Source organism: Mercenaria mercenaria, chromosome 1 (genome assembly GCF_021730395.1).
Source record: "Mercenaria mercenaria strain notata chromosome 1, MADL_Memer_1, whole genome shotgun sequence".
Lineage (NCBI taxonomy): Eukaryota > Metazoa > Mollusca > Bivalvia > Venerida > Veneridae > Mercenaria > Mercenaria mercenaria.
The window spans coordinates 38874311-38900860 of NC_069361.1; the positions used below are offsets into that span (position 1 = coordinate 38874311).

At 33.8% G+C, this 26550-nt stretch overlaps 1 protein-coding gene across 1 annotated transcript; it reads right to left on the bottom strand.

Annotated features, from left to right (window-relative positions):
• Positions 1 to 18980: 18980 nt before the first annotated feature.
• On the bottom strand, positions 18981 to 26340 carry LOC128555168 (heat shock 70 kDa protein 12B-like). Its single transcript, XM_053536754.1, has 4 exons — positions 26010 to 26340; positions 24394 to 24612; positions 23110 to 23245; positions 18981 to 20485 (listed from the first exon to the last, which is right to left on the bottom strand). Exons 1-4 carry the CDS (start codon positions 26316 to 26318, stop codon positions 19410 to 19412), a joined length of 1740 nt encoding a protein of 579 aa, XP_053392729.1. The 5' UTR covers positions 26319 to 26340; the 3' UTR covers positions 18981 to 19409.
• Positions 26341 to 26550: the final 210 nt, after the last annotated feature.

The window sequence follows — 26550 nt, forward strand, 5'->3', positions numbered from 1 at the left end:
GATGTGCATAGTCAAGATTTGGTTTTAAATTTCTCCATGTTATGTTTACATTACATAGGAAGAATGTAATATAAAGCACAGGATATTTAGTAAATAAATAACAGTCTATCGTAACTTCCGTAAATACGCGATAAATAAAATATACATGAAATATATTTGCATATGAAAACACGTTCCTGTCATTCTGTTGCTGTCTGAATAATAATATATACTAGCACGCGCTATGCATTTTAAACTGTACCAATGCTAGATTTGGGCATAAAAGTCTAGTGCTCTAAAGATAAGACTTTTCCTAATAATAAGCAAGCGCACAAATGTGACTATATCAAAATTATCTCATTAAACCTTCGTGTCAATAACTGCTATGTGATTTCTTTATATTAGCTCTTGGTCTTCTTTCTTGTATGGTACTGTAGAACTCAAGTTTTGTGCTATGGAATGTCAATATCATGACAACTTCCCGTTTAGTATTTCTGTAACTTTTTGACTGTATGTTTTTAGAAACATCACTGATATTAGTAAAAATAGAAGTTGCTGTCTTAAAAACTTTAAGTCTGGAAAGATAAATGCAAGATGGTATTACTGAAAACGCCTGTTTATATCTGTGCAGCTGTAAATACAATGAATTATAATATTCTTTCATCATCAATCAGTCTCCGCGATAGAAAAATGAAATACTCATCCATAATGTGCCGGAATGCTTTTAAAATGTCATATAAAAGCCGACACTTGAGAACTGTAATATACTCGAAAAGAACACTACTTAACTGACAAAATTAAAAGATCAAGTGACAAATGTGTTCAGATTATAAAGATAGATAACATGTTGTTACAATAAAAGTTTTATATATCCAGCAACTATGTATAAAGTTAAAATTTAGAGTAACAATATTAATAATGTGTAAATTCTTTCTGCAACAAATGAATTGTTATTTTTACAAAAGACATACCAGTAATTAACATCTCTTAGAAAATTCGTCCAGAAAGCACAGAACCAAGACTTTTACGCCAAAATGTGTTCAGGAGAGAGGGGAATGTAGCTTCATGCTCAATCCTCTATATTTATATACATTTGTAAAATTGTAACAATTGCAAATATGTTATTGACAATAAATACTGTTTAAACCAAAATGGGTTAAGCGATATTCAGCTTTAGACTGCAAAATTAGTGCTTATCACTCTTTAAAATATTCATTTTCCTACACAGCGCCATAAACTAAAGCTCTTTGGTCACTTATAATGTGTAATAACACCTTTCAAACCTTTCAGATTTTCTAATGTTTCAGGATGTTAGACATATTCAAGCTTCTTATTTTAGATATATCAATCATTAAAAAACAGTTTATGCATGTTTCTGATACGTAAGTAAACCATTCAGCTGACTATTGGGTTGTCTACCCGATATCCACATGGGTTTGAAGAAATACCATTAAAGGCGCATTGGGGCTTCTTCAATTACAAAAACTGGAAAAAAACATGGTTAAAATGTCCTACATGTTCTCATACTGTATTAATAAAAACTTTTCCCTATCGTTTTACTGAGACATTGCATAGAGGGGTAGCAATCACTTTCCCCAATAGTTTTGATGCAATATTTCAACACAAATGTTTACATTTTCCGGTAGTTAAGTATATGCAAGTTTTTTTTTTCAGAATGTCGATGTAAAATCAATCTATCATGAAGCAACCCGCAAACAGGAATTGCAATTTCGCACCAGGAAACATATATCTCCTCGGTACGGTGATTTGTTGTAAAGCATAATTTGTGTCTAAGATAATTTTATTCAAATTGATTTGAACGGCGGTGCATAATGAAAACAGCACTTCCAAGACGAGTAAACCGTATGCATTAATTTACACTGTTGGAGAGCGGCGCTGAAATGTCACTGCGCTCAATGGATTTATATCTTCTAGCTATTTTGTAATTAATATCATGGTTGGCAGTGGGAAGACTTTATCATTTATAAACGCTCTTACCTTAATGAAATGCACGTATCACTTCTTGTTATATGTGTCTTTCTTCTCGAAACATGTGTGATACGGGCAAACGATATAATAAATTATGGTTTTTATAGCAATTTTGTTTAGACATCGAGCTGCAATACCCTGAATTATCACTGTCAGTACATACTCTATGAAGCTTATTACAATTATACCTTTGGTATGTATTAAAACATTTGAAACATAGTACACCGAAATGTTTCCTATGTAGGTTTTCAAGGAAAATTGCCGGACTTAAAGAATTATTACATTCATGTAACTTTGCTTTGTTTTCAGCACGCTTTCGACTCATCAGCTTATCACCTAAATTTAATTTCCACAAATGTTTGCTTTAGAGCAGGTTTTCTCTCGTAATTAGATGCTCCCAAACAGATCATAACAACATTACAATATTCTGTGATACGAGTATAATAACTGCAGAAATCTCACAGAATAGGGAACGAAATAGAATTAATTGATGATAGTGAAAAAAATAGACCTTGTTTTGTGCAATGGTTTGTACACGTCAGCAGTTATTTGTCCTCTTAAAGTAAGACTAATTAGAAAATGTGATCTTGTTTTAAACATTATATATTTTCACTATAAACCAGTGACGACGTCTGCTTTATAGAACTTAAGGCTTAACCGCAGAGAAATAATAGTCCCTAGGGCGGAGTAAAATAACAAAAGACAATTAATTTCTTCTTTCAGTAGTTGTCTGATTTATAGCAAATCGATAAAAATAAAAAAAATGACAGCAACAGATAGTATATAAATGTAATCTGTGTGATTTCCTCGTATATCGAGTTTAAGCTTCAGTTCCTCCTGTACGGGGTACAGCTTTCTATTGATGTTCGTGTGTTATCTTAAAGACACATCAATGTTAATAATCTCAAAGGTGGCAGAAATATACATGTATACCTATATAATTAAGGATATTTAAGAACACGCGAGATAATAAAATGTATAACATCATATTTTATAGTTCCAATTTGTGACACACTAGGCTAAAGTGCATTTACACAAACATTTCAAAATTCAGAATATATTAAACAGGTCCATTGAAACCTCACATTGTGACAAACGAAGTCAAATATTGTGATAATCAGGAAATATTTACACATGTACATGTAATGAAAGAATACGTTACAACCGCTAAGCGTATAGTTTTAATTTCAACGTATAATAATGTGAGATAGCAATTATTAGCTCAAAACTCTGATTTCATTCCAAGGAATGAAAGTATGGCAATTTGAAAGTTATAGAATGAATTGTTAAAGGACTGTTTAGGCAGACCACATGTGTGTTGTTTCCCCTTAAATTGATTGTCTTTTAAATAACATATTTGTAAAGGTCCTTTTCGTTGGTATTCAATGCTCACAATCTTCGAAAGTTACCACAACGTATATTTAAAATACAATGCTCATAAAATGTTAATGTATCAATCATCACAATTTTCATTAACATCGATGAGTTACAAGTTATTAATAATTAGTGGGGTCCCTTTCGAATTTTACATCATCATTTTCAAAATTAAGTATTCATTTATTTGGTAGTATTCATAGATAAACAATAAAATCAAAAAGAAATTTTAAAGATATATATATACACTGCAGCAGTCATTACAAAGAATGCGAGCGCTGCACAAATTCTAAACATGATTTTAAGACTTTCGACAGGATTTCAACCATTGTACCTGTCTCCTTAAAAAACTGCATTAGAGCAAACTGTCAGTCAGTACTGTCTTTGATCATCTTTCATTTATTATACATTCCATTTTTTACATTTCATTTCCGGTGAATACATAAAACTGAAATTTGTCCAAACTGAATTAGGCATAGAACACCAAATTGTAGACTAAATGTAGAAAGTATGAAAAATGCTTTAACGCAAATGTTATTTTCATAATTGCATCAATATTTCTTTTGAAAAGTGTATTCTCCTTAGAAAACGGTATATTCCATTACGTCATTAAACATTTAGCAATTATATGTCTTTTTGCATAAAATCATTGGCTGTTATTTACCAATATCAATCAAGATTTGTTCTGTTATTTCTGTTTCACGTTTGATTAAAAGTGGTACAAAAATGTATGAATACTGTTACTTTTCTATATATGATGTAATTGTTTATCTAAAAATGTTAGATTTCTAAGGCAGGCAAATTAATAAAAACACAAAGTGAAATGATACGTATAATATTTTTATCTATGTATATTCAATTTGATGAAATCATGAAAATTTCTGACTGTTTTCTTTCGAGTGGCTATCCATCAACAGTTTGTTTCAAATCATTGTTCTTCGTTTCTATATCCGTTTTGCTATCTTCGCCACCAGATACAGACACTAAGCATTGACTTTATTATAATATATGTTTAATTTTATATTTTCAGTGTTTAAAGGTGCATCAACCGATAGCGTATGCAACAGATCAATAGTTTTTTTTTTAATGTTTGTAAAAACAGTATACAGTATCTGTCAATAATGCACCCTGTTGTTATACAAAAAAGACAACAACAAAAAAGTTTGCATGGCTATGTTTCTTGTATCGAAGTAACGCTGGACAATTAAATAACGTGTAAAAGCTCTGTATTAAAACTGCAAACTTGAATTAAAACCATTTAGACTGACACACATATTATAAATACATTAAGACGAAAGGTCTGGGTATCCAGAAACCGAATAATTGAATGCTGTTATTCAGAGAACTGTCAGGTGTATTCATATAATTTGTCCTGAACGTTTCCTAAGACTTTTGACTTTAAATGCTATTCATCTTTTTTCTGTGTGCGGTTGTTTATCTATACTGTCTTGTAACTTTTGGACATGATTTGGATTAAGCATAATGGTGTTCACGCAAGTAAATGGTTTACATTCCACTGTTGTGTTGTTACAAGTGACTAGGACTATTCTGAGGTTGCGGCAAAACAGTTTTCCCTTTATATGTGTTTTGTCCTTGTTTATTGTGCTATTTCATCCGTGAATTTTGGTATAATTGTCGTCTGTGGTTTACACATCAATAGATATTATGCATGTTTTGTTCTAAGAACGTGGCGTCTCAAATGGAGTTTTGTCAAAAAGTGGCAAAGACTTTTGCAATATCTTTACATATCATAACATGGCTTTAAAAATGATGTTAAGATATTACTCGTGACGGAGTTATAACAATTTCTGAAAGATATATGAATGGCAGTGTTTACAGGCCCATGTAATTATTCTGTCTTGAATTCACAACCGGCAAATAGGCACTGCCATTTCGCTAAGGGAAAAGTGTCTGTTCGGTAATTTAAATGGCGTGAGTCTGTTAATTTGTTTTGTATAACGTGATTTAAAATTGACTTGAACATCAGTATTAAATGAAAAAAAACTGAGACGAAAGAATGGCATTCTTGAACTTTAATGTCGAATACCGATGACGAATATTATAGAGGTTTCTCCTTTCATTGCGGAAAATACGTTTAAAGTTTTATGTTTTGTTTTCCTTTTTTTTTTCGAAAAAAAAGACAAATGTCCATTACGAAAAGACGCTTTCTTCCAAGAACGCATCCTCCAAAAATCAAAACCCTACATATTGATTTTATAACATTTACATTAAAACATAGACATAGAGAAACAATGAAACAACTAAATATAGGAACACAGATGATACCACCTTGAAACTGTCAGTGACTAACTCACCACTGGGCAGTTTGATCTATTACTCACCCAATTACTCACCACAGGGCAGTTTGATCAGTTACTCTCACTCTCCTTATATTTTCCTTTTTTCGAGTATGTTAAATTATAATACAGTTTAAATAAATGCTTCCCCGCCAGGGGAACCGTAACATACGTAATGATGACAAAGGTTATTATTTGAAAAAAACATGTAAAGAAGGATACATATCAAAGAGCATACGCATGTTCTTACATATATTGCCTTTCCAGCGAAAATGGGTTCGCGAAAAATAATCATTACATGCTAGAGAAGAATCCTTTTATATTTTGCAAAAATAAACAAGTTTATTACTCAACATGTTGATATGAAATTAGAAGAAAAGGATAACGGTCATTTTATATGAAAACCAATAATCGTCTCAAGATAAAACTTCATTTTCTGATGAAGTTAAAAATAAAACCTCTTTAGGGGGCCTCCGTGGCCTAGAGGTTAAGGTCGCTGACTTCGAACCACTTGCCCCTCATCGATGTTCGTTCGAGCCTCACTCTGGGCGTTGGTTCCTTCATGTGAGGAATCCATCTAGCTCGCTTACGGAAGGGGCACCTGGGGTCTTCCTCCACCATCAAAGCTGGAAAGTCGCCATATGACCTTGTGAATTGCGACGTTAAATCCAACAAATTGAATAAATTAACCTTTCCGCAAACTGGTCAGTATGTACCCTTAACATATGATTTAGCGAGAAACATTTAAACATGTAATATATGTTGTTCTTCTTCCTGCCACGAATCATTAAGATACATCATTATATTATTACGTGTGTGCCTCAATAATAGTTTACTTGTACAAACAAATGTATTCAGCGCATTCCGTGTTGAGGTTATATCAATGAAATCAGATTGTGAAATGAGGCTTGAACATTGTCAATAGTAACTGAAACGTTTGGTATTATCTTATTTCAGCATTTTTAGCCGACAGACAGAAAAGCCTGTTCAATAACATTTCCAACATATTTGTGGCAGAGTAGCTTCCCTAAAGCTGAATATAAATAACATAACATGTCTGCTGATGACAGCCAATTTGTATCTAACTTTGTGCTCAGATTGGTCCAGAATTTTACCACTGACTAAACCAGATAGTGTACAAATAAATTGGTTTTATTTGTGTCAAATACTGCAGTGACTTATTTTATTTGTTTGTTGTTGTTAATGTTGTTGTTTCTTTTTCTGAAAAAGTTAAAGATTTATTAAGCCCAAATTTATATTTGAAAAATTGAAAAAAAGAACTTTTTGTTTTCATCTGTGTCAACATGAAATTTATATGGTCGTATGTATGAACAGTTTTGCATGTAAGGGTTTAAATAGTACACGCCTAATACATATATAGAAGAGCACCGTGTAAATGTGTACTACAATCTAAAATCCTGGATTTTAATTTAAAACAAATGACAGTAACATTACATTCAATTGTGAATCTAAGTCGTCTACAACTCAGTCTTGCAGTTTATTTTCTTATTCAAGATTAATTCATTTGATGTGGATTTTCTACATTAGAGTTGGTATCTAAAAATTGATTATTGCTCTAGACATTTTAATTAAAAATAAATTCTAAGTCAGATTATTTATGACGTAAAGGACCCGTAATGACGCTCGGCAATTTCCGTGCCTTTACGTAATCTAAAAATTCTACTTCGGTTTTCTTCGGCTGTTACTATAGCCGCTTTCCGTACCAGCCGGGAAATGCCGATATCGCATACGGGGAATACGTATTCAAACGGAAATTACCGATTGCTTTTATCGATCCACTACCTTAATTTGAAATATATTTTGATAAAAGCAAAAAAAAGAGTTTTCATACGATAATGAATAATCTCCTGTGTAGCATCATGAAATATTAGAAAAAAAAGTTAAATGAAGTGTAAAACAGTTGTCTAAGGTGTTTGTTCATTTAAACTTGGTTTACTTATAAAGCATTGAATCGATAGCCTAGTGGTAGAGCGTCCGCTTCGAGTGCGGGAGGTCGTGGGTTCGATCCCCGGCCGCGTCATACCAAAGACGTGAAAAATGGTACCAGTAGCTCCCTTGCTTGGCGCTCAGCATTAAAAGGGAAACTGGCCTCTTCTCTCACACCCTCGTGGCGATGGATTCCATCAGGAATGAGGTGTCGAGAGTGATTAATATAAGTTGTAGAACTTCCTTCACAATCGACCTAAAACAAATTATGTATAAACTAAACATTGAAAATGTTAGTAAAACGTAACAGGTTATCTTTTAAAATTACTTCTCTAGAATATATGATAAATAACATATACATGTAATATGTGCTGATCAAAACAAATTCCTGTCATTCTGTGGCATTGTGATTAACAATGCAATCAAATCTACACACATGCTAGTAGCTATCTTAAAGCAACTTTGGGCTGTAGCAACGCTAGACTTGGGCATAAATCTAGTACGCATATAATAACATCGCGTCGAAGTCTTGTGCTTTAAAGATATATAAAACCTTTCCTAATAATATGAAAACGTACAAATGTATATAATAGTTATTTGTTCAATCGTTGTGTCAATGACTGCTGTTTAATTTCTCTATATTTTGGGCTCTTGGTTTTCTTTCGTGAATGGTACCGTAGAAATCGCTTTTATATTTATGTGCGCAAAATAAAAAATATAATAATTTTCAACAATATTTTCGCAATATATAGGCATATTGTGACGAACGATGTTACAACTGGCGATAATATATGAACCCTGATGTTTGAAAAGTCCTCGTCGCTTTCATTCAAGAATGAAATGACAATGTTTTATGTGGAATCCTAGCTGATAATTAATTTCCTGTATAAAACATACAGAAATGTTATGATACAGTACTTTAGATGACATGTGGTCTATTGAGAATACTACATGCTCTATAAGTAACTTCAATAAAGCTTATTTTACTACCAGCATTGTTAAATATTATACTTGTGATTCAGTTGCTTTTAAGGAACAACATCTATGTTAGGGTTTGAGAATGCGATTGTCCGGCAGTTTAACTTTCTCTTAATGTACATGCAGAAAAATAATATATCACGCTATGTGAATAACAATCTTAATATGGATAATCCGTTTTTGATAATCTTATTATGCTTTTACGCTTTTCGACATTAAAATGAAACTAGCAGTTTTGATATTAATGCTTCTTGTCTGGGTGTACATTTCTCTGTATCTAAGTAAATCTATTCAAAGATCATACAAAAAGTCGCTTATTTTATAAATCGTCAAGTACTATTTTATATTATAATACTGAATAGAAATATACTGCCGATATATCCGTAAACCCTGGAAGCGTTTCATGGAGAGTCCTGTGCCTTAAAACAGTATTATGACCAAAACTGTGACAATTTTGCGTTTCAAAGAAATTCTTGAAAACATTCCCAACTTTGAAGTCCTAATTTTATGACCAAAAACAATCCTAAGCCTAGGACTGCAACTGAGCAGTCCTTCGATAGTGTTAAGATAGTCTGAAGACAAAAACACATCGAAATCAAAGATGGTCGCGTTCAAGGTATTATTTCACAGACGCAGAGAGAGTCTTTCGAGACAGATATCCTTAATCGACACCTTAGGGCTGTAAAGTACTCGTAAATAACACTACTTAACTGACAAAATAAGAAGACCAAGTGACAATGTCTTCAAGGCTTATTTAAAGAATAACAGAATGAATTCCCTACGGGTGTGTTTGCTAATGCGACAAAGTTTTACAAATATCTGTTTTCCTGTAATTTGTACAATAATCCTGATGAGAAAATGGACAATATTGCAATTGTCTGAGACAACCTTTATCGGGATCGTTTCGTTTCATTGTTCTGTCATTCTTAAGATTTTGACTGGCTGACCAGTTCTGATTTATTTACAACCTTTCCTACATATGTTAAAAGTACTACGCAGTCTGTTATATTAAACAATACAATAGAATAGATATCATTTCAAACAAAAGCATCGTGAAATAGGAAAACCAAAATGTCATAACAGAATATTAAGTCACAAAATTCGCAAAAGAATCTAACCAAATCAATTGCCAGACAACATGGGAAACATTAACTTTTACCTGAAATTTTAAACAAATCAGAAATTTTCAATCTGGGCACAGCCGTCGACCACAACCAAAAAACATGACCATAAATTCTGCGAAAAAAAGCTGGATTTATGGGCAAAATATTTTTATGGTCAATGACTGTGTTCACAATTATAAACATTCCTATGTGACCTAAATACGGCAAAAATTGCCAATTTTCTCAAAAATATGTGGTTTCAGCAGTATTCAGTGACATCTTTTGAACAAAAAGCTAGATTCACTATTATAGAAGATTAACATTCTGGTTGCAAACAATTTCTCTTTTTTTTCATTTATTACCAATTTGAAAATTTTCTGAATTGTGTAGCCGTATAAGGCTTAAGTGAACCTTGTCCAAGAGCATGGTAAATAATAATGAATGAATTCTTTCTGCAACAAATGAATTGGTATTTTTACAGAAGACAAAACTTCTTTGAAATTCCTCTCGATAGGACAGTACCTAACCGTTACGCCAAAATGTGTTAAGCGACATTCAGCTGTAGGTTCCGAAATTAAAGCTGACCACCTTTGAAAATCTTCATTTTCCTGCACAGCGCCATAAACTCAAGTTCTTCGGTCACTTAAAGATGTTGAAGGACACTTTTCAGACTTTCTAATGTTTCAGGATGTTAGATATAAATTAAGTTCCTGATTTGAGACATATCGAGCTTCTTCCAATTATTGAACTTAGTATATGTATATTTCTGTCACGTAAGTAAGCCATCCAGTTAATTACTAGGTTATCTACCCGATATCCGCATGGAATTGAAAAAATACCATTAAAGGCGCATTAGGGGTTCCGCCAGCACAAAAGCTGGAAAGTCACCAACAAAATATCCTACATGTTCTCATACTGTGTTCGTAATACAAACTTGCAATGAATATGTTGTATACAGATTCATCATTTCCTGAAATGTTCCCTCTGGAAAGAAACCTTTTACTGAGACTTTGCGTATAAGGGTAGAAAACTTTCGCAATAGTTCGGATAAAACATTTCAACACACATGTTTACAAACATTTTGGTAACGACGTAGTTATACACTCAACAAAATTCCTGACTGGTCAGTTTATATTGTATTACTATTTTGTTAATAATGCATGTGTTCAAATATCGGTATGTGAAATTTTGTGTGAATACATGCATTATTAACAAAATAGTAATACAATATAAACTGACCAATTAGGAATTTTGTTGAGTGTATTTCCGGTGGTTAAGTACATGCCAATTTGTTTCAGAATATCGGTGTAAACTAATCCATAAAATCAATCTATAATGAAGCAACCCGCAAACAGGAATTGCAATTTCGCACCAGGAAACTTATACCTCCTCGTTAAGGTAATTTTCTTTAAGCATAATTTGTGTCTAAGATAACTGTGTTCAAATTGATTTGAACAGCGGTGCTAAATGAAAACAGTGCTATTAATAGGAGCAAATGATATGCAATAATTTACACTGTTGGAGAGCGACGCTGAAATGTCACTGCGCCCAAATCATTTATACTCTCAAGCTATTTTGTAATTAATACCATGGCGGTCGGCACCAAAGCTTTTACCTATATGAACCATACGTAGAGCATTAACTTAGAGCATTCTGAGGGGAAAAATATTTCAACAGTAAGTTCCCCTGAGAGGAATAAAAATGGAAAATACTTTTAAGATTAAAGATTTAGAGAATGTGTAGGGGAATAGCAGTAATAACACATTCTCTAAATTTTTAATCTTAAAAGTATTTTTAAGACATTTAGGATTTGTTTGTCTTAAGGTAATGGACCCATAATAGGGTACCTCCTTTTGAAGAGTATTCAATTCCTATCACAAACCTACTTTGGCTAGTTTTTCAGGAGGGCGTAGGTTCAAGCCGCACTAGGACCATTTTTTTTCTAGTAAGTTAAACTGTATTTCAAGACTTATTATTGATTTATTGTACGAAAGCTAAAAATTTTCATTTGATAAGCCATTAATAGTGAATTTTACCTCTGATACAGAATGGTGCAGGGTTAGACATCTTTGAAAATACTGAGTTACATGTGGTAAAATTTCTTTAATTCGCCTTTACTCTTTAGTTTACGTGTGGAAGAAATGTAGGTAGGTTTTACTTCTGCCCCATGGTTAGTTTTGAATGTAGAGAGCAAAATTTAAAACAGTCTCACAGGACTCAGTCATAATTTTTCAGTGTTATATCAAAAATATTGATATAATGAATTATCTGAGTGTCACAAATTGACATACGGGCCTCATTGTATCTGTAATGTTTAAATGCAGGTATTGCATTATTGAGGTAAATGTCAGATTTGTCGCATAAAATATCTCTCATGTTTTTCTGTATTTCATAACTTAAATTTCTATGTAAATTTTATTAAATTCGGTTCAGTAACAAGAAAGTTGATATTTTAAAAACTTCAATAATTTATGTCTTTATCCCCAAAACCACTATAAAGGGCCTTAAATTGTCAATTTCAATCCGCGCCAAAGTAGTCAGATTTCCCGGCTATATCGTGATTCCCGTGAAAATCCAAATAGTCAGAGTACACGCATAAGCCGTGAGTCCAATGAAATTTAGTATTTGGCGGGACATTACCCTACAAATAGAATGGTCTAGATATGCCTAGTGCACACCACTTTCGACATTAGACGAATGTACGTCAAATTGATTTTTCTTGGTAGAAATTTATTTGTTAAATTTTTTGTATAATTTTTTAATTACGATTTTTATTTAGTAAATTTTTGTTCATTCTACTGAATTTTGTAACAGATTTACTTTTCGACATGTGATTGTTGCTAGTCAGGATGATTTATTAAATTTTTCAGACTTTTGTAAATTAATTCGAAAGAGGAGTCTAAAATATTTCGTTTATATAAGCTGTAAGATTTATACTGGAATTTGTGTAACATGATAATTGTAAAGTACTCTTTGTCTTATACATATGTCAAACATTTCATTGTTAATTATGGAACGCCGATACTGCATTGCATTGTAATGTTAAATCTATGTGGCAAGTCTAGTACCATGTATGTAATATATTGTAATTTGAAATTATTGCCAGTCTATAGCATATACATACAATGTCCGTTTTGTCGAATGGAAATTGATATTATTTTGATCCCAGCTATTGTATAACGTTTGATTTGCATTGAATTGTGTTAATTTGTAGTTGTAAATAATAGCTGCAGTTTATCATTTCCGTATCTATAATTTTTCATCATAAACTTTTTCATATCTTTTTTCATACTTAGCCCCATTTGGTTCTGGGACGATCTGTGTATGAAAAGAATTGGAACCACTGCCTTACCCTTGCATGATCGTAAGAGGGACTAATAGGGTCTTAACACATGGTTTTGCTGTAACTCTGTGATTCCAGCAGGTATGCAAATTTTGATTCCATACCTCATGTTTTTATTCCGATGTAAATAAGATGTGAAACCAAAATTTGTAGTCCTGTTTGGCGCCATATAACCTATACTGTGTTAGTGCGCCGTAAAACCCAAATAAATAAATAAATAAATTTTCATACTTAAACTTTAGACTTTTAAGTAATTAATTTTAGAAAAAATGGAAGTAATAAGTGACGTATTTTAATCACGTGACGTATGAACTTAGTAGCACATATATTTTGTATAAGTAGCACGTATTATTTATGGGAGCCTACGGAGGTATGGTGTACCCAAAGGAGCAGTTTTATGCCCTGACTTTTGTTTTGCTATGATGCTTACCATATGTTATATATTTTAGCTTCTTCCACCAGATGACTTTTACCTGGTGATGATGTCACGACCCGGAAGTATTATACCCGAGGTTCACTTGTCTTCACCTGCTTGGATGTGATTTTCCCAGCGCAGAGCTTTCGTCCCATGGTTGTGCCGTAACCCGCAAAGACGATGATTTTTGTTATCCACTGAAGTCAGCTCAGGGATGCAAACACCTACCATCATAGGGAGCCAAAACGGAATCAACGTTTTCACGGTTTAGAGGGACTTTACTTGAAGATATGTTGTATTTTTGTGCTACTTAGAAGTTCAAAGTTAACGGAAACATATGTGTCAACGAACAGTCAGTGTTAGAACTTTATACTTGATAAAAGAGTTACTGAGCTCAGATTTTTTTTTCTTTCTTTCTGATAATAAGATTTTTTTTTCACTTTTCATTTATTCATTGTAAATAATAATTTTCTGTAAATAAATTTGTAAATATTGTAATGGGTGTTGAATTGTTCTGATAGTTATTGTCCCCGGTACGTCCATCCTGTCACACTGAGAACAGTTCGAGACTTGGGTATGAAGAAATTCAAATTTCTAGTGGGTATGAGGTAATCATGGTCAACATAAACAAGCTGATGTTGGATTTTATACAGTAATATGAGAGTTATTGACCCTTCGATGTTCAAGAGTTTTCCAGTGGAATTGTTTTCTCATTTGTTCTACACTGCTGATAGCATCATAGTTATTACAAACATACCTGGTCGCACCTGTCTTGACACGTTCGATTTTAGAAGCAAGATGTTTTTGCCAAGGTTGTCAAACAACTGAGCAGTACTCAACTTGTGGTCTAACATATGTTTTGTAAGCAGCATGTTTGACCTTTCTGTTTTACGTTTTGATGTTTCGTTTAACAAATTAGTGAATTGTTTGCATTTATCTGGATTAACTCCATAGCCTAGTCCCATTCCTAGTCTTCAAGATTGTGTAGGTCTGTCGGCATGTTCTGAGCGTCTGTTTCTGAGCTAATTATCAAGTATACTATGGTGTCGTCTGCAAATAGTCGGGCCTTATTTTTGATGGTGTTAGGTAGGTCATATATGTAGGTTAGGAAAAGGCAAGGACAGGGCCTTGTGGAACACCCGATAGTACAGAAAGTTCATCAGATAAGTGTCCCCATCAAACGCCACTTTTTGGGAACGGCTTTGGAAAAATGACTGGATCAAATTAATTGTAACTTCATCAAACTTGGTTTATGGTATTACTGTAAGGGCATCACCCAGTTTTGTTCAAACGGGATACACGCCCCTATTTATCGACTGCCACATAAAAACAAACTTTAAATAACTTTTAATGAGTTGCTTAAGGTTGAATTTAGAATGTCATTCATATTGGGGATGAAAAGATAGTGAACCAAAACTTTCAAATGCAGCTGTCCAATAGCACCAACACAGCGCAGTTTGAAAGACCCCAACTGAAAAATAGCTGTATAAAGAAGTAAAACTGAAATTCCGAAAAAAAGCAGATATTTAACCCGTATTTTTCCGAATTTTCTGTAGCATATATAAACCCTTTTCAATTACTATTGTCAAAATATATGTATGGAAAAAGTTAGTTCAAGGTATCAGTTTATTACTTGAGGAATTATATTACTGAATATAACTAAACTTATCTCAAAATCTTTTTTTCAAATCTGACAACTGTATTTATTAAAATAAAAATACATGTTGCCCTTTTCCGCATACATAAAAGTAGTCCAATGTGCGGACAAGATTTTTGTGCCCCCCCCCCCCCCACCCCACCATGAATGGTGGGGGCATATAGATTTGGTCTTGTCCGTGCATCCGTGCGTCCGTCCGTCCGTGCGTCCGTCCGAAGTTCCTGACGCACCTAGCTCGAAAAGCATTTTGATATAAATTGATGAAACCTTGCATCAGTCTTTATCATGATATGAACATGAGCACCTCCTATTTTTCGTCTGGCTTTGCCCCCTATTTTCAGAGTTATGGCCCCGGAAATAGTCAAAACTGCACATTTTTACCTTGTGACACGCCTAGCTCAAAAAGTATTTGATATAGATTCATGAAACCTTGCAACAGTCTTAATCATGATATGAACTTGCGCACCTTCTATTTTTCATTTGGGTCCGCCCCCTATTTTCAGAGTCATGGCCCCTGAAATAGTCAAAAATGCACATTTTCACCTTGTGACATGCCTAGCTCAAAAAACATTTGTTATAGATCCATGAGACCTTGCATGAGTCTTAATCATGATATGAACTTGCGCACCTCCTATTTTACATTTGGCTCCGCCCCCTATTTCTAGAGTTATGGCCCCTGAAATAGTCAAAAATGTACATTTTCACCTTGTGACGCACCTAGCTCAATTAGTATTTAATATAAGTGGTTGAAAACTTGCATAAGAGTTTATTATGGTATAAACTTGCACATCTCTAATTTTTAACTGGCTCCACCCCCTATTTTTAAAGTTATGGCTCCTGAAATAGTAAAAGAATGCACCTTTTCACCTAATTAAATGCCTAGCTCAAAAAGTATTAGATGTAAATTCAGGAAACCTTGCTGGAGTCTTTAACGTGATGTGACCTTGCACACTTGGCATTCTTCTTGAGAATCGTAGCTCTTATTACAGAGTTATGGCCCTTGAAATAGCCAAAATAGTGGATTTTTTGTTTGTGATGCTCATAGCTCAAAAAGTATAGGGCCTAGAATAATGAATCCTTTTCATAAAATGTTTGTTGAGGCTATACCCCATTAAGACTGTAAACATTTGAATTATTGCCCCTTATTTGTGACAAATGTACCAGTGGGGGGCACACCCTACAGACACATTCTAGTTTTTTCTATATATGGTATACCAAACTGCCTAAAGATTTTAAGACAAGTCTCAGACGAAGAGTGAACAAGATTTAGAAAATTCAAAATTCCTTTTATGGATTGTTCAAATCAAATAAAGGTTTAATCTATTATACTGAAATTGATGAAATTATGCTTTGCTTAAGAAAATTCTTTCTGCGGAAACGGCATTTTCGGCATTTTCCGCGATAACTACCAAAATTGATTAATGTAACATTTGTTTAATTAGTATTTATAAACTATACATACAAACTTTAAATCGCCTTTGATATATTTGTTTTATCCCGGTATATATGCAAATATCTTTCGAGGTAATCGTAAAACATTGAGCGACTGAATTTCCGCATCCAGCGCAATACATTATGCGCTCGTGCTACTTAACATAGCACAGTCTTGACATACTCGTTATTTTTTATTATGAATGAAAACACTTTTTAACTAATGTTTTAATTGGTCCGAGGCCAGCTTAGGCCTTACTATATTAAAACAAGGATAGTCAGGGTTTTAAAGCTTTCAAGCTGGATTGTGTGGGAATTTCTAATTTATTAGATGTTTCATATGTCGTAAACAACCAATTTTGATTAATTAATGCTTTATACAATTTGAACTTTCCGTAATTGGACACTAAACGTACAGTGAAACATATATTTTCCAGAATAATTCTAAAATGGTATATTTTTGGATTTTTTTTATTTAGTTATACATTCATAACGTTGTGCAATGTTCTGACCTTTTGAAAATTTTGGAAATTGAATCTTGGGTTAGAAAATCTTTCATTAATATTTTGCTAGCGGATGCTTACAAGTTTCGAGTGAAAAGGCTTTCTTGTTCAAGAAAGGTGTGGTATGTAATTTAAAAGCGAAAAGCGAAAAACTATGTTTACAAAATGCGTTTATTTCATAAATGTGAAGGATCGGTAAAATACCAAGAAGTTCAGACTGTGCAAGATAATTCATGCAGTTAATAAGGTGAAATGTGTTCTATAAACTAAGGAAATTGGGTTAAATCAATCATTTGTTTGATTTTCTGAAATAAACATGGCGGCGAAACATTTGAGAAAAATATGGTGCGCGTGTTTTGCGATTTAGAATTTTTAACGATATTTTCTTGAAAAAGTAACATTCATACTAATTATTTTGGTATTTTTTATTTGAAAATGCATATTTTGTAGCAATCTGAGTTGCATTCTATATCAAAATCTACCGGTTTACTATTAATGTTCTTTCAACGCGCTGTGATGATAGGGTTCAGCATTGCTTTCATACTTGTAAAGTTACCTACAGATAAATCATTTCAACTTATTATTTACATTTTGTGTCGTTGCATTTCCTAAGCTGTTTCGATTTTTGTTATTTTTCACTTGAAATTCTTTTTTCAATTTGCGGAATTTTCTTAATGGATGTACACCAAAGTTACACAGGAGCAAGGTCTAAAGGTCGCGGTTCTCCGCAGGCGAGCGACATATGCCCCTTTGGGCCTCTTGTTTCACTTGCCAGCATTGACTCCCTTATCCAGATTTTATCTTTGTCATGCATGGTGCCATTTTGAGATTACTTGGCACAATTGTTCATCAGATGAACATGCTATTTTGCGTCCATCACCCTGCAATACATTTTTTCACATGCCAGCTTGAACTGTAACTTCATCATCCATTCATGAATTAAAAATAACCGCTACAAATATTATGGAGACGATGTTTCATGTTTAAGCCCAATTATCTTAGGATAAAGGTCGAGATAAAAGAGAACTTTGAAAAACAAAGCATAGATTTTTCTCATTATTCCATGCTGTTCTGTTTTTCAGTTTCATAAATTGCAGTAAATATTTGATACTTTTCATAGGCTTATAAAATGAATAAATGCTAATGGAGACTATTATTTGAATACTCTAATAACTTTGAATTATGCCACGTTTTCCACATGCCAGCAAAGATTCTCGCTTTGTCCATCACATGAAAGCGCTAAAAAGCTAATGCACTAGAACATTATCTCTAGTTGTTAACTGCGAGTGTTTGAATTTGTATTTTTTGTTGATTTCAGGTGCAGATATTTATGTCTCCCCATTTGTGTGTTGTCTGGTACCTTAGTCTGTTTATCCGTCTGTCGATCAGTCTGCAACTATATCTAAAACAAATTAGGTAGTGCTAAGTAGTGAAACTATTTTCCCTTAAATTCAATTCTTATTTAAGAAAGAGATAATAAAAAGTTAAACATTTACATTATATTACAGTCCATTTTTAGTGAAGAGATCTGATTACATACAATATATATGCTATTGACCAGAGGTAATTCCAATTCACTCCCTTCGTAAAACAAACTATTCCCTCAAAATATTGCAATGTTCATATTTTCCATTGTCTGCCTTCTCTTAATACCTTAAATACATTAACAAGTCCTCTTCAACAAAGCAGTATCCATAGGGAGACATGTGATTTTACTAAAAGCAATCACTTGTTTATAGCTGGTTAAAAAAGATGATATTATAAAGTTTAATAGACATGTAATTCCCTACCGGTTGAAAACGGTGGGGAATCTTCTAGACCAATAAATTTGGAAAGTTGGAAAACACCATTCGTTTTCGGTTTGACTAAAACCCAACTATTTTCCACATAAGTGCCGTCCCATTCTTCCGGTAAAACGCAAACGAAGTATTTCTGTACACTGATAATAAACTAAAATGCGAGTATCTTTCATACTTTTCTTTGGTTTATTCAAATATGGTGATACATTTTATCCACATAAACCCACTATTTTAATGAGTTTACTTTTAACACGAACGTCTATTTGACAAACTTCAATAAAGATAAAAATGTATAAAGTGCCTAACCCTAACAAGAACATACAATATATGTAACATTATATTAAAACATTTGTCAAACGTTTATAAACTTAAGCTAACTAGTTTACGTGTTTTAACATAAATATTGTAACGTAATGACTTTATATGTTACATAACTTTTTAAATAGGTACAGTTTGGATAAAGTCTTTAAGAATGATTAAACTTCCTTTCACAAACGAACATCAAATTTTTCATGTTCGCTCGTGGCTAAGCATATAGTTATCACTTGATGAAGCTGTTTCAATCACAGTGAAGCACACGTGCATTCTTTATACTCAGTCATCTTTTTCCAACAGCCGAGTAGTAAAGCAGTCTATCCACGTTTCATGTTCCTCGTTTGTCTTCAAAATTCGCACATGTATGTGTATTTCCGTTTCACCAAAGAAATATGAAATTGCGTATTTTTTGTCGGCTATATCTGAAGACTTTGGCAAACTAAATTTCAGCTTTCCTAATATTTGACATTCTGATTCTGTGGTATACATGACATCATGTTTTGTTGAACTTACAAGCACGATAACACAATTTTGTTGACTCGGAAAAGCTGGTCGAGAAATTTCTCGTATGTATTTATACCTGGGGACTTCTTCGTCAATTTCAATAAGTTTTCGAAACACATCTGAACACTTTTCAACGCCGTCACGAACAATTTTCTTGTTAGGATCGTGGTGATCTTTGAATTCTTCCATTATTCTCTTTCCAATTGTAAATCGTGCGATTCTTGTCGAGACAAGGTCTGGGAGATGACCAAAGCGTACTGCACCCTTTAAAACAGCTAAACCCGCTTCTGATGGGATCATCAATCGTTTGTTACTAAAGTTCTCCTCAAATGCTGCTTTTAGTAGCGCACATTCTCCAAACCCACCGACAAGAAGAATTGCCTCAACGTCTTGGATACTTGGCTCTGCAAACAACTTATTGATATGTCTTATCAACATCTTCGAAGGAATATCGAACAATGTTTTAGCTGCTGTTTTGTCGATTCTCAGTTTGTCTCCAGCCCAGGTCACTGCTTTCTTATAAGGTGACATTTCAATTTTTTCTTCAATGTTCTCTCCTCCAGATTCAGCCAGTTCACGAAGAACAGCCGGAATTTTGAATGTCATTTTTCCTTCCGTATCAGTAGTTATCGTTCTTTTTTTGGTCTCAAAATCCCTCAGAAGATCAAAATAATCGGTCATATTCTCATTCCTGAATGTTTCCATAGCTTCTGGACCTACTATGTCTGCAAACATTTTCATATAAGCTTTATCAACCTCATTTCCACCCCAGGCACCCCCGCTTGCTTTTTGGAGTTCCTTTAGGCTTCCGTCATCCAGCTTTTCGTGCACGGTGATGTCAGCAGTGCCACCTACAAACAGATACAGATGGATGCTATAGTTCCTAATATTTGATTCACGAAATCCATAACAAGATAGTAGGACGCCATTATGCATTATTGTAATTAACAACATATGTTGGCATACGAATTTTCGCAGTTTATCATGTTTATAGGCAACTTGTCGATTAATTTTGAATCTATCATCAATCATCTAGAATGATGTATTTTAGCAATGCTGGGCCAAAACATTGTGATAATTATGTCGATTCACTCGACACTGTTAAAACTTTAGAAAATCGTAACAAGTTCAGTAGCAATGCATTTTTCAAAAAAAATGTTTGATAATTTTTGATAATGGTAATAATATTCATGTATTTTTGTATATAGAGGGTATTACATGAGTGTCTTTTCATATCGAATTTATTAAACGAGTTGAATAAAATAAATGCGAGGCTCTGATGAGCATTTTATCAATTTTATTCGAGTTTAAAATATTGAATCTGGAAAGTCACAAATGTAATATTCTTTTTATCACATTTTAGCTTTTTCTGTCGAAACATCAAACATTCTACTTTCTTTTCCCATATAAATAGGTCAAATTGGCCAACGTCTCCGATACTAAAATGACGTCGACGTCGAAGCTTTATTACACTAGTGTATTATCATTTTTATGTAATGGCTTTATTACACTGCCGCGACGTTAAACATGTGATAATATATGATATGCTACGAGTTATGTCAGTGATGATTTTTGTAACATACGATGGAAATGTGGCGAAATCGCTTTTGAAACTACTTTAAAAGTGATGTTTGCTTTCGAACGCATCATACTGCTCTATACAGCAAAGACATTGAGTAAATGTGCATACGTGTTTGCTTTTTATACATTTTTACATTATCATTTTAGTTGTAACTAGTATTTACACTGTGTGGCACCGTTAAATGTCGCAACACCGCTAAATGTCGCAATCACCGTTAAATGTAGCATGGTTGACGTTAAATATCGCCACCACTGCTAAATGTCGCAAAATCATCTGCCGCTAAATGTCGCACCTTTGACGTTAAATGTCGCAAAAATTTGCCCACCGTTATATGTCGCAACACCAACGCTAAATGTCGCATAGCAAAATACGGTAAGTTCAACAGTCTTTACAACTTAGAGATAAGATTGGGTGAGTACATGCTTGCATGCATGAGTATGCAATGAGGGCAGAAATGACATACCGCTCTGATTTGCACGTTTGCTTTTCAATGGTCTCGCGCCATACATACGTTATATATGTATTATTTATAGGTTTGAGCACTAACGCGGTACTCGTCACATTACTAAAATTATTTCAGGACTACGTAATTCTATGTTACGCTCATGAGACTTTAACCTTGCGCGTCTTGCGGCCTGTCGTATTGTCGCTCGTTGTATCGCATGTCTTGCACGACCTGGAAGACTTTCTTTACACAACAGGCCTGGATCCAGTTACTTTTTCTTCCCTCGAAAAAGTATACAAGACTGTAGGAGTATGACTTCCGTCGGGCTTAAAGCTAACACCACATTATTTTATTATTGAAGATTTACTTTAATTACGTTAAATAAAATTTTAAAAACTACACAAGGAATTGTTTATATATTTCATAGTGTCAAATAAGAAGTGTGACATTTAGCGTTGGTGTTGCGACATATAACGGTGGGCAAATTTAAACTCGAAGTTAATGCCGTTATTTTCCTTAAAAATTCAATTCAGATATATAAGTCCTTATAAATGTCTAATTAACAAATAATCAAGGCCTTCGAGTGGTTTATCGTCTGATTTACCACGGTTCAGAATTCAGATGCGTAGGAATTGAACCACGAGGGCGTTAGCCCGAGTGGTTAAATACTGAAGTATCTGAACGATGAACCGTGGTAAATTAGACGATAAATCACAAGAAGGCCTTGATTGTTTTCATTCTGACATGCTCATTGATAGATTTTAATAAATCTTATGCTGGGCTTCATTTACGTGAGGAGTAATGTATCGGACGTCATGCGGCAATTTGACGTCATAATTGACGTCATAATGCTCTCGCGCGTCAACCGTTGTTTATCGCAGAATATACAGAGCTTGATTTTCTTCTTTGTTTAACTGGAAATTAAATCGAGCCATGTTAGAATGATGTATATATCATTAGACAATTATAAGGACTTTTTAATCGTAAACTGAACTTTTATACCAATTTATACATCATATTCTGAAATGTGATGTGTTTCTGCATGCACTTTTAATATGGGATCCGCAGTTTTTCTTCATGCCAGTTAGCAGCTTTAATGTGAAATAATTGCTTCCATAATGAAACAGTTTGTATAAATGTTTAATGCTGAAGCCAAAAAGTTAATCTCGCCCGTCTCTTATATTTCTATTAAGAAAGGCACTTGTTCTATTATCTGTTTTATGATGATTTTAATATGTTGTACATGTGATGAGACGTAAAATAATGAAATATTTAACTTGACACTTTAGTTTCTGTAAATTAAGTCTAAACTGTTCTAAAATCTTTAGAACTATTCGTTTTTGTTTAATTTTGTGGGTAAATAATGCATACCTTATATGATGTATACGTATGTTAGTGATCTGTATATTTTTAAATGATTTTTTAAGTTTATTAAAGTGATATCTTACCTCCTAAATCTACCACCATATATTTAGCCAGAGGTTCTGAAATACCAGTAAGTGTATCATCTGTTACTACTTGACACCAAATGGATGCTGCCTCTGGTTCAAGGGCAAATGTAAGTTGCCTGTTCGATATGTCTGCCTTTTGAAAAAAAAAAAGTTACATGTTCTTGTTACTACATAATATCAGGTATGGTTTTTTTTTTTTTTTTTTTGGTTTTTTTTTTTTTTTGTTTTTTCAAAAAGGCAATCGCATATTAAATCTGTGACCTATTTTAGTCTTAATTCAAGCACAAAACGCTTTGCAGTTCGCCCATTTCAGCAGAAAGACTTTAATACTATCGAAGACTTTTTCAATTAGGTTATTATTGATTATTAATGAATATGTGAATTTGCAGCGTTTTCCATTTTGAACAAGTTTTTCAACTGTTAAAATGAAATGTTTAATGTTACTTATGCGACAGAATAAACAAGGGTGCAATAGTAACAAAATACGCCTGTCGAGAGCTTGTTAGAAGAGAGGTTTTTGTCACAGAACTGCAGATATGATTCAAATATCATGACAGTAGCTTCGAAAATGCGAAAACAATATAGTTAAAAACCATTTGTCAGAGTATTTATAGCTAAGAATTTCAGCCTTAGTAGGTCTCTTGTCCAGGTGTTCACTAAACAGGAGATCGTAGGTCAAAGCATAGGCGAGTTTTGAGGAAAAGTTGAAAAGTATTTTTTAATAATCATAACACCGACCTTCTTCTAAGAGACCCCAAACCAAGGCAGCTGGTAGGTCTGTATGCCAGTTGTACATACACCAGCTCTTAAGGTCCTATGTCATATAGTGAGTTTTTAAAGTCATCATTCTTGTATCTGACTTTTGATCTCTAAGTGAGACCTTGACCTTAGACTTAGGGACCTGATTCTTACGCACGACACTCCGTCTTATGATGGTGAACAATTGTGCCAAGTTACATCAAAATCCCTCCATGCATGAAGAAGAAATGCTCTGGACAAAGTCATTCTTGAATTTCACCTTTGACTTCTGTGACCCTGACCTTAGGTTTAGGGATCTGGTACTTGCGCATGACCCTCCGTCTCATGATGGTGAACAATTGTGCCAAGTACACAAAATCCCTCAATGCATGAAGAAGAAATACTCCGGAAAAATTTTGTGGACGTCGCCCGCCCGCCGAGGGTGTTCCCATAATACGTCTTTCAGACGGGCGTATAAAAAGCACGAAAGAAGGGAGACGGTAAATAAAAAGTCTTAATGTATACGGCGTAAAGTTGATATACCTTATTTGCAGCTCTCCTCATAAACTGTTTAGCCCGTTCGTCCCAAATCGCTGGAACAGTTAGAACATAGAGTATGTCGGTCTCCAGAACTCCTGTTGTTCTCGTTTGTATAGTTTTCCAGAGGTGATTCTTCAGAAAACGAATTGAATGCGAGATTATGTCCAAAGCCGGCATCTTTTTGCCCATTATGTCTTCGACTGGTGTGTCCAATTGCAATTTCTTGAAACAAATTTAGAAATAGTAATTAAAAGCACTTGCTGTGAAAAAGCTGCCTAATAAGTCCAATAGATTACTTGTTTGACATAAGAATGAATATGAAGTATAAATAATCGGAAATTATATCCAAAAGATTACGTCAATAATGGTATATAGATTTATATAAATATTTGCACGAACATAAAAATATACGCTCCATTGTATTAAAATGTAAAAGAAATGATAAAAAAAAAAATTATTAACATTTTTTTCAACATATATATTGTGACGTTATGACGTTGTGACGTCATTACGCTAATAAAAGATTTTCTTGAAATAAAAAGAAAATTTATTTGTTTTACATGTAAAACTGAAATATCTTTCACTTGTGAAAACCATCTTTTAGATTTTCACGAGTGGTGCATCGAAAGTTCAATTTGTGTCTTACACTGAAACAAACAGAATTCTATAAAATTAATGTATTGTTAACATTTGTACAGTGTATAAGGTTGTCTCAGTTTGTATGAAATACTGCAAAACAGGTTATTTATTATCATCTTTGATCCATTGCAAATGTATAGATTTACACTGATTTGATCGCTCGGTTATTGTATCATTTTCTGGTTTGTTTCTTTTTTGGTTTTGTGGTTAAGCCGGCATTGCTGTTAGTCATGTTGTGAATTTCCAGATAAGAAAGTTGTGGAGTATAGCAGGTCCTTTTCTAGCTGTTATTTCAGAAACGATGACAGCATTTGAGTAGAATCATCGGTCTTCCCTAATGTATACAAACGGCTTTCCGACTCCCTACATTAGGAAATTTAGAAACCACAGCTCTGCTTGGCAAGTTATTTAGCGACTTTATCCACGCGTTTACGGTAGCCGCTATAATATATTTGACTTGTACAATCAAACCGAACCTGCAAAGTTTCGTTTTTGTCGTGTTGGGCAACCTGTTGTTTTCCACTTTTTCTATTGTATGTATTTAGGAGACGTTCTGCAAATAAAAACTTTTCCTCTATTGTTTTACTTTTCAGTTTAGGAGATTCTCAAGTACTAGCCTATTTTACTAACCACTGCTGTTATGCCAATGGCATCAAATGCTTGCTGACTTTAATTGCCAGCTTCAACATTTTATACAGATTCATTTAACAACTTCTCATGGGAACCAATATCATAATAGAAAGTGGCGAATATTTACTGGCCAAACATGAATGGAGTCAATCGTCTTTGAAAATACTGTGCACGAAACGCATAACCACACATTTGACAAATTAGTATGACGTTAATGTTATATAGTGTTTGTAGTAACATAAGTGATGTGCAAATTTAAATTTTAGCTTGCATTTGATAGAAGTGCTTTCAGGAAACATACAAAAGAGTAACAACAAACGTATTAAAGATAAGAGGTTGTCTAACTGTACCTTTGTTTCATATAGAGCCATTTTGAAACGTCTAAACAAGTACCATTCCTGATGTTCCTTATCTTCTGCCAACTCAGCATACTTGTTTTCAGCTTCAAATCCGAAAGAATGGAACTCCTTGTTAGGTTTCAGCAGTACTGATGTTGGGCATTTCATTGACATAAGTTGTGCAGAACCTGCTACCCAGCTCGGATTCGTTTGTATATTGTTCGGCTTGTCGCGGAACGAGAATGCATACCCGCTGTAAGTAGTTCCAAAATCCATCGCTGCCACGAGAAGCTTAGTATATTTTAAACTGCCTTCCGCCATCTTTTTTTTTTTCCTTTTAAATAAAACCAGCAATACTAAATGCACGAGCAGTTACAATAAAGCGAGCACTTGGTGCTGTTCAAAACTGGTCCCAAAAGTTCTAAAAAGTCCAAAATTGCATTTTATGTAAAAGCGATTCTTTCAACACGATCAGCAAAATGGCAGGAAATATGTTTATTTATTACTTAAATGATAAGGATTTGAAATATCCCCGTATTATTTCGAAATTAAT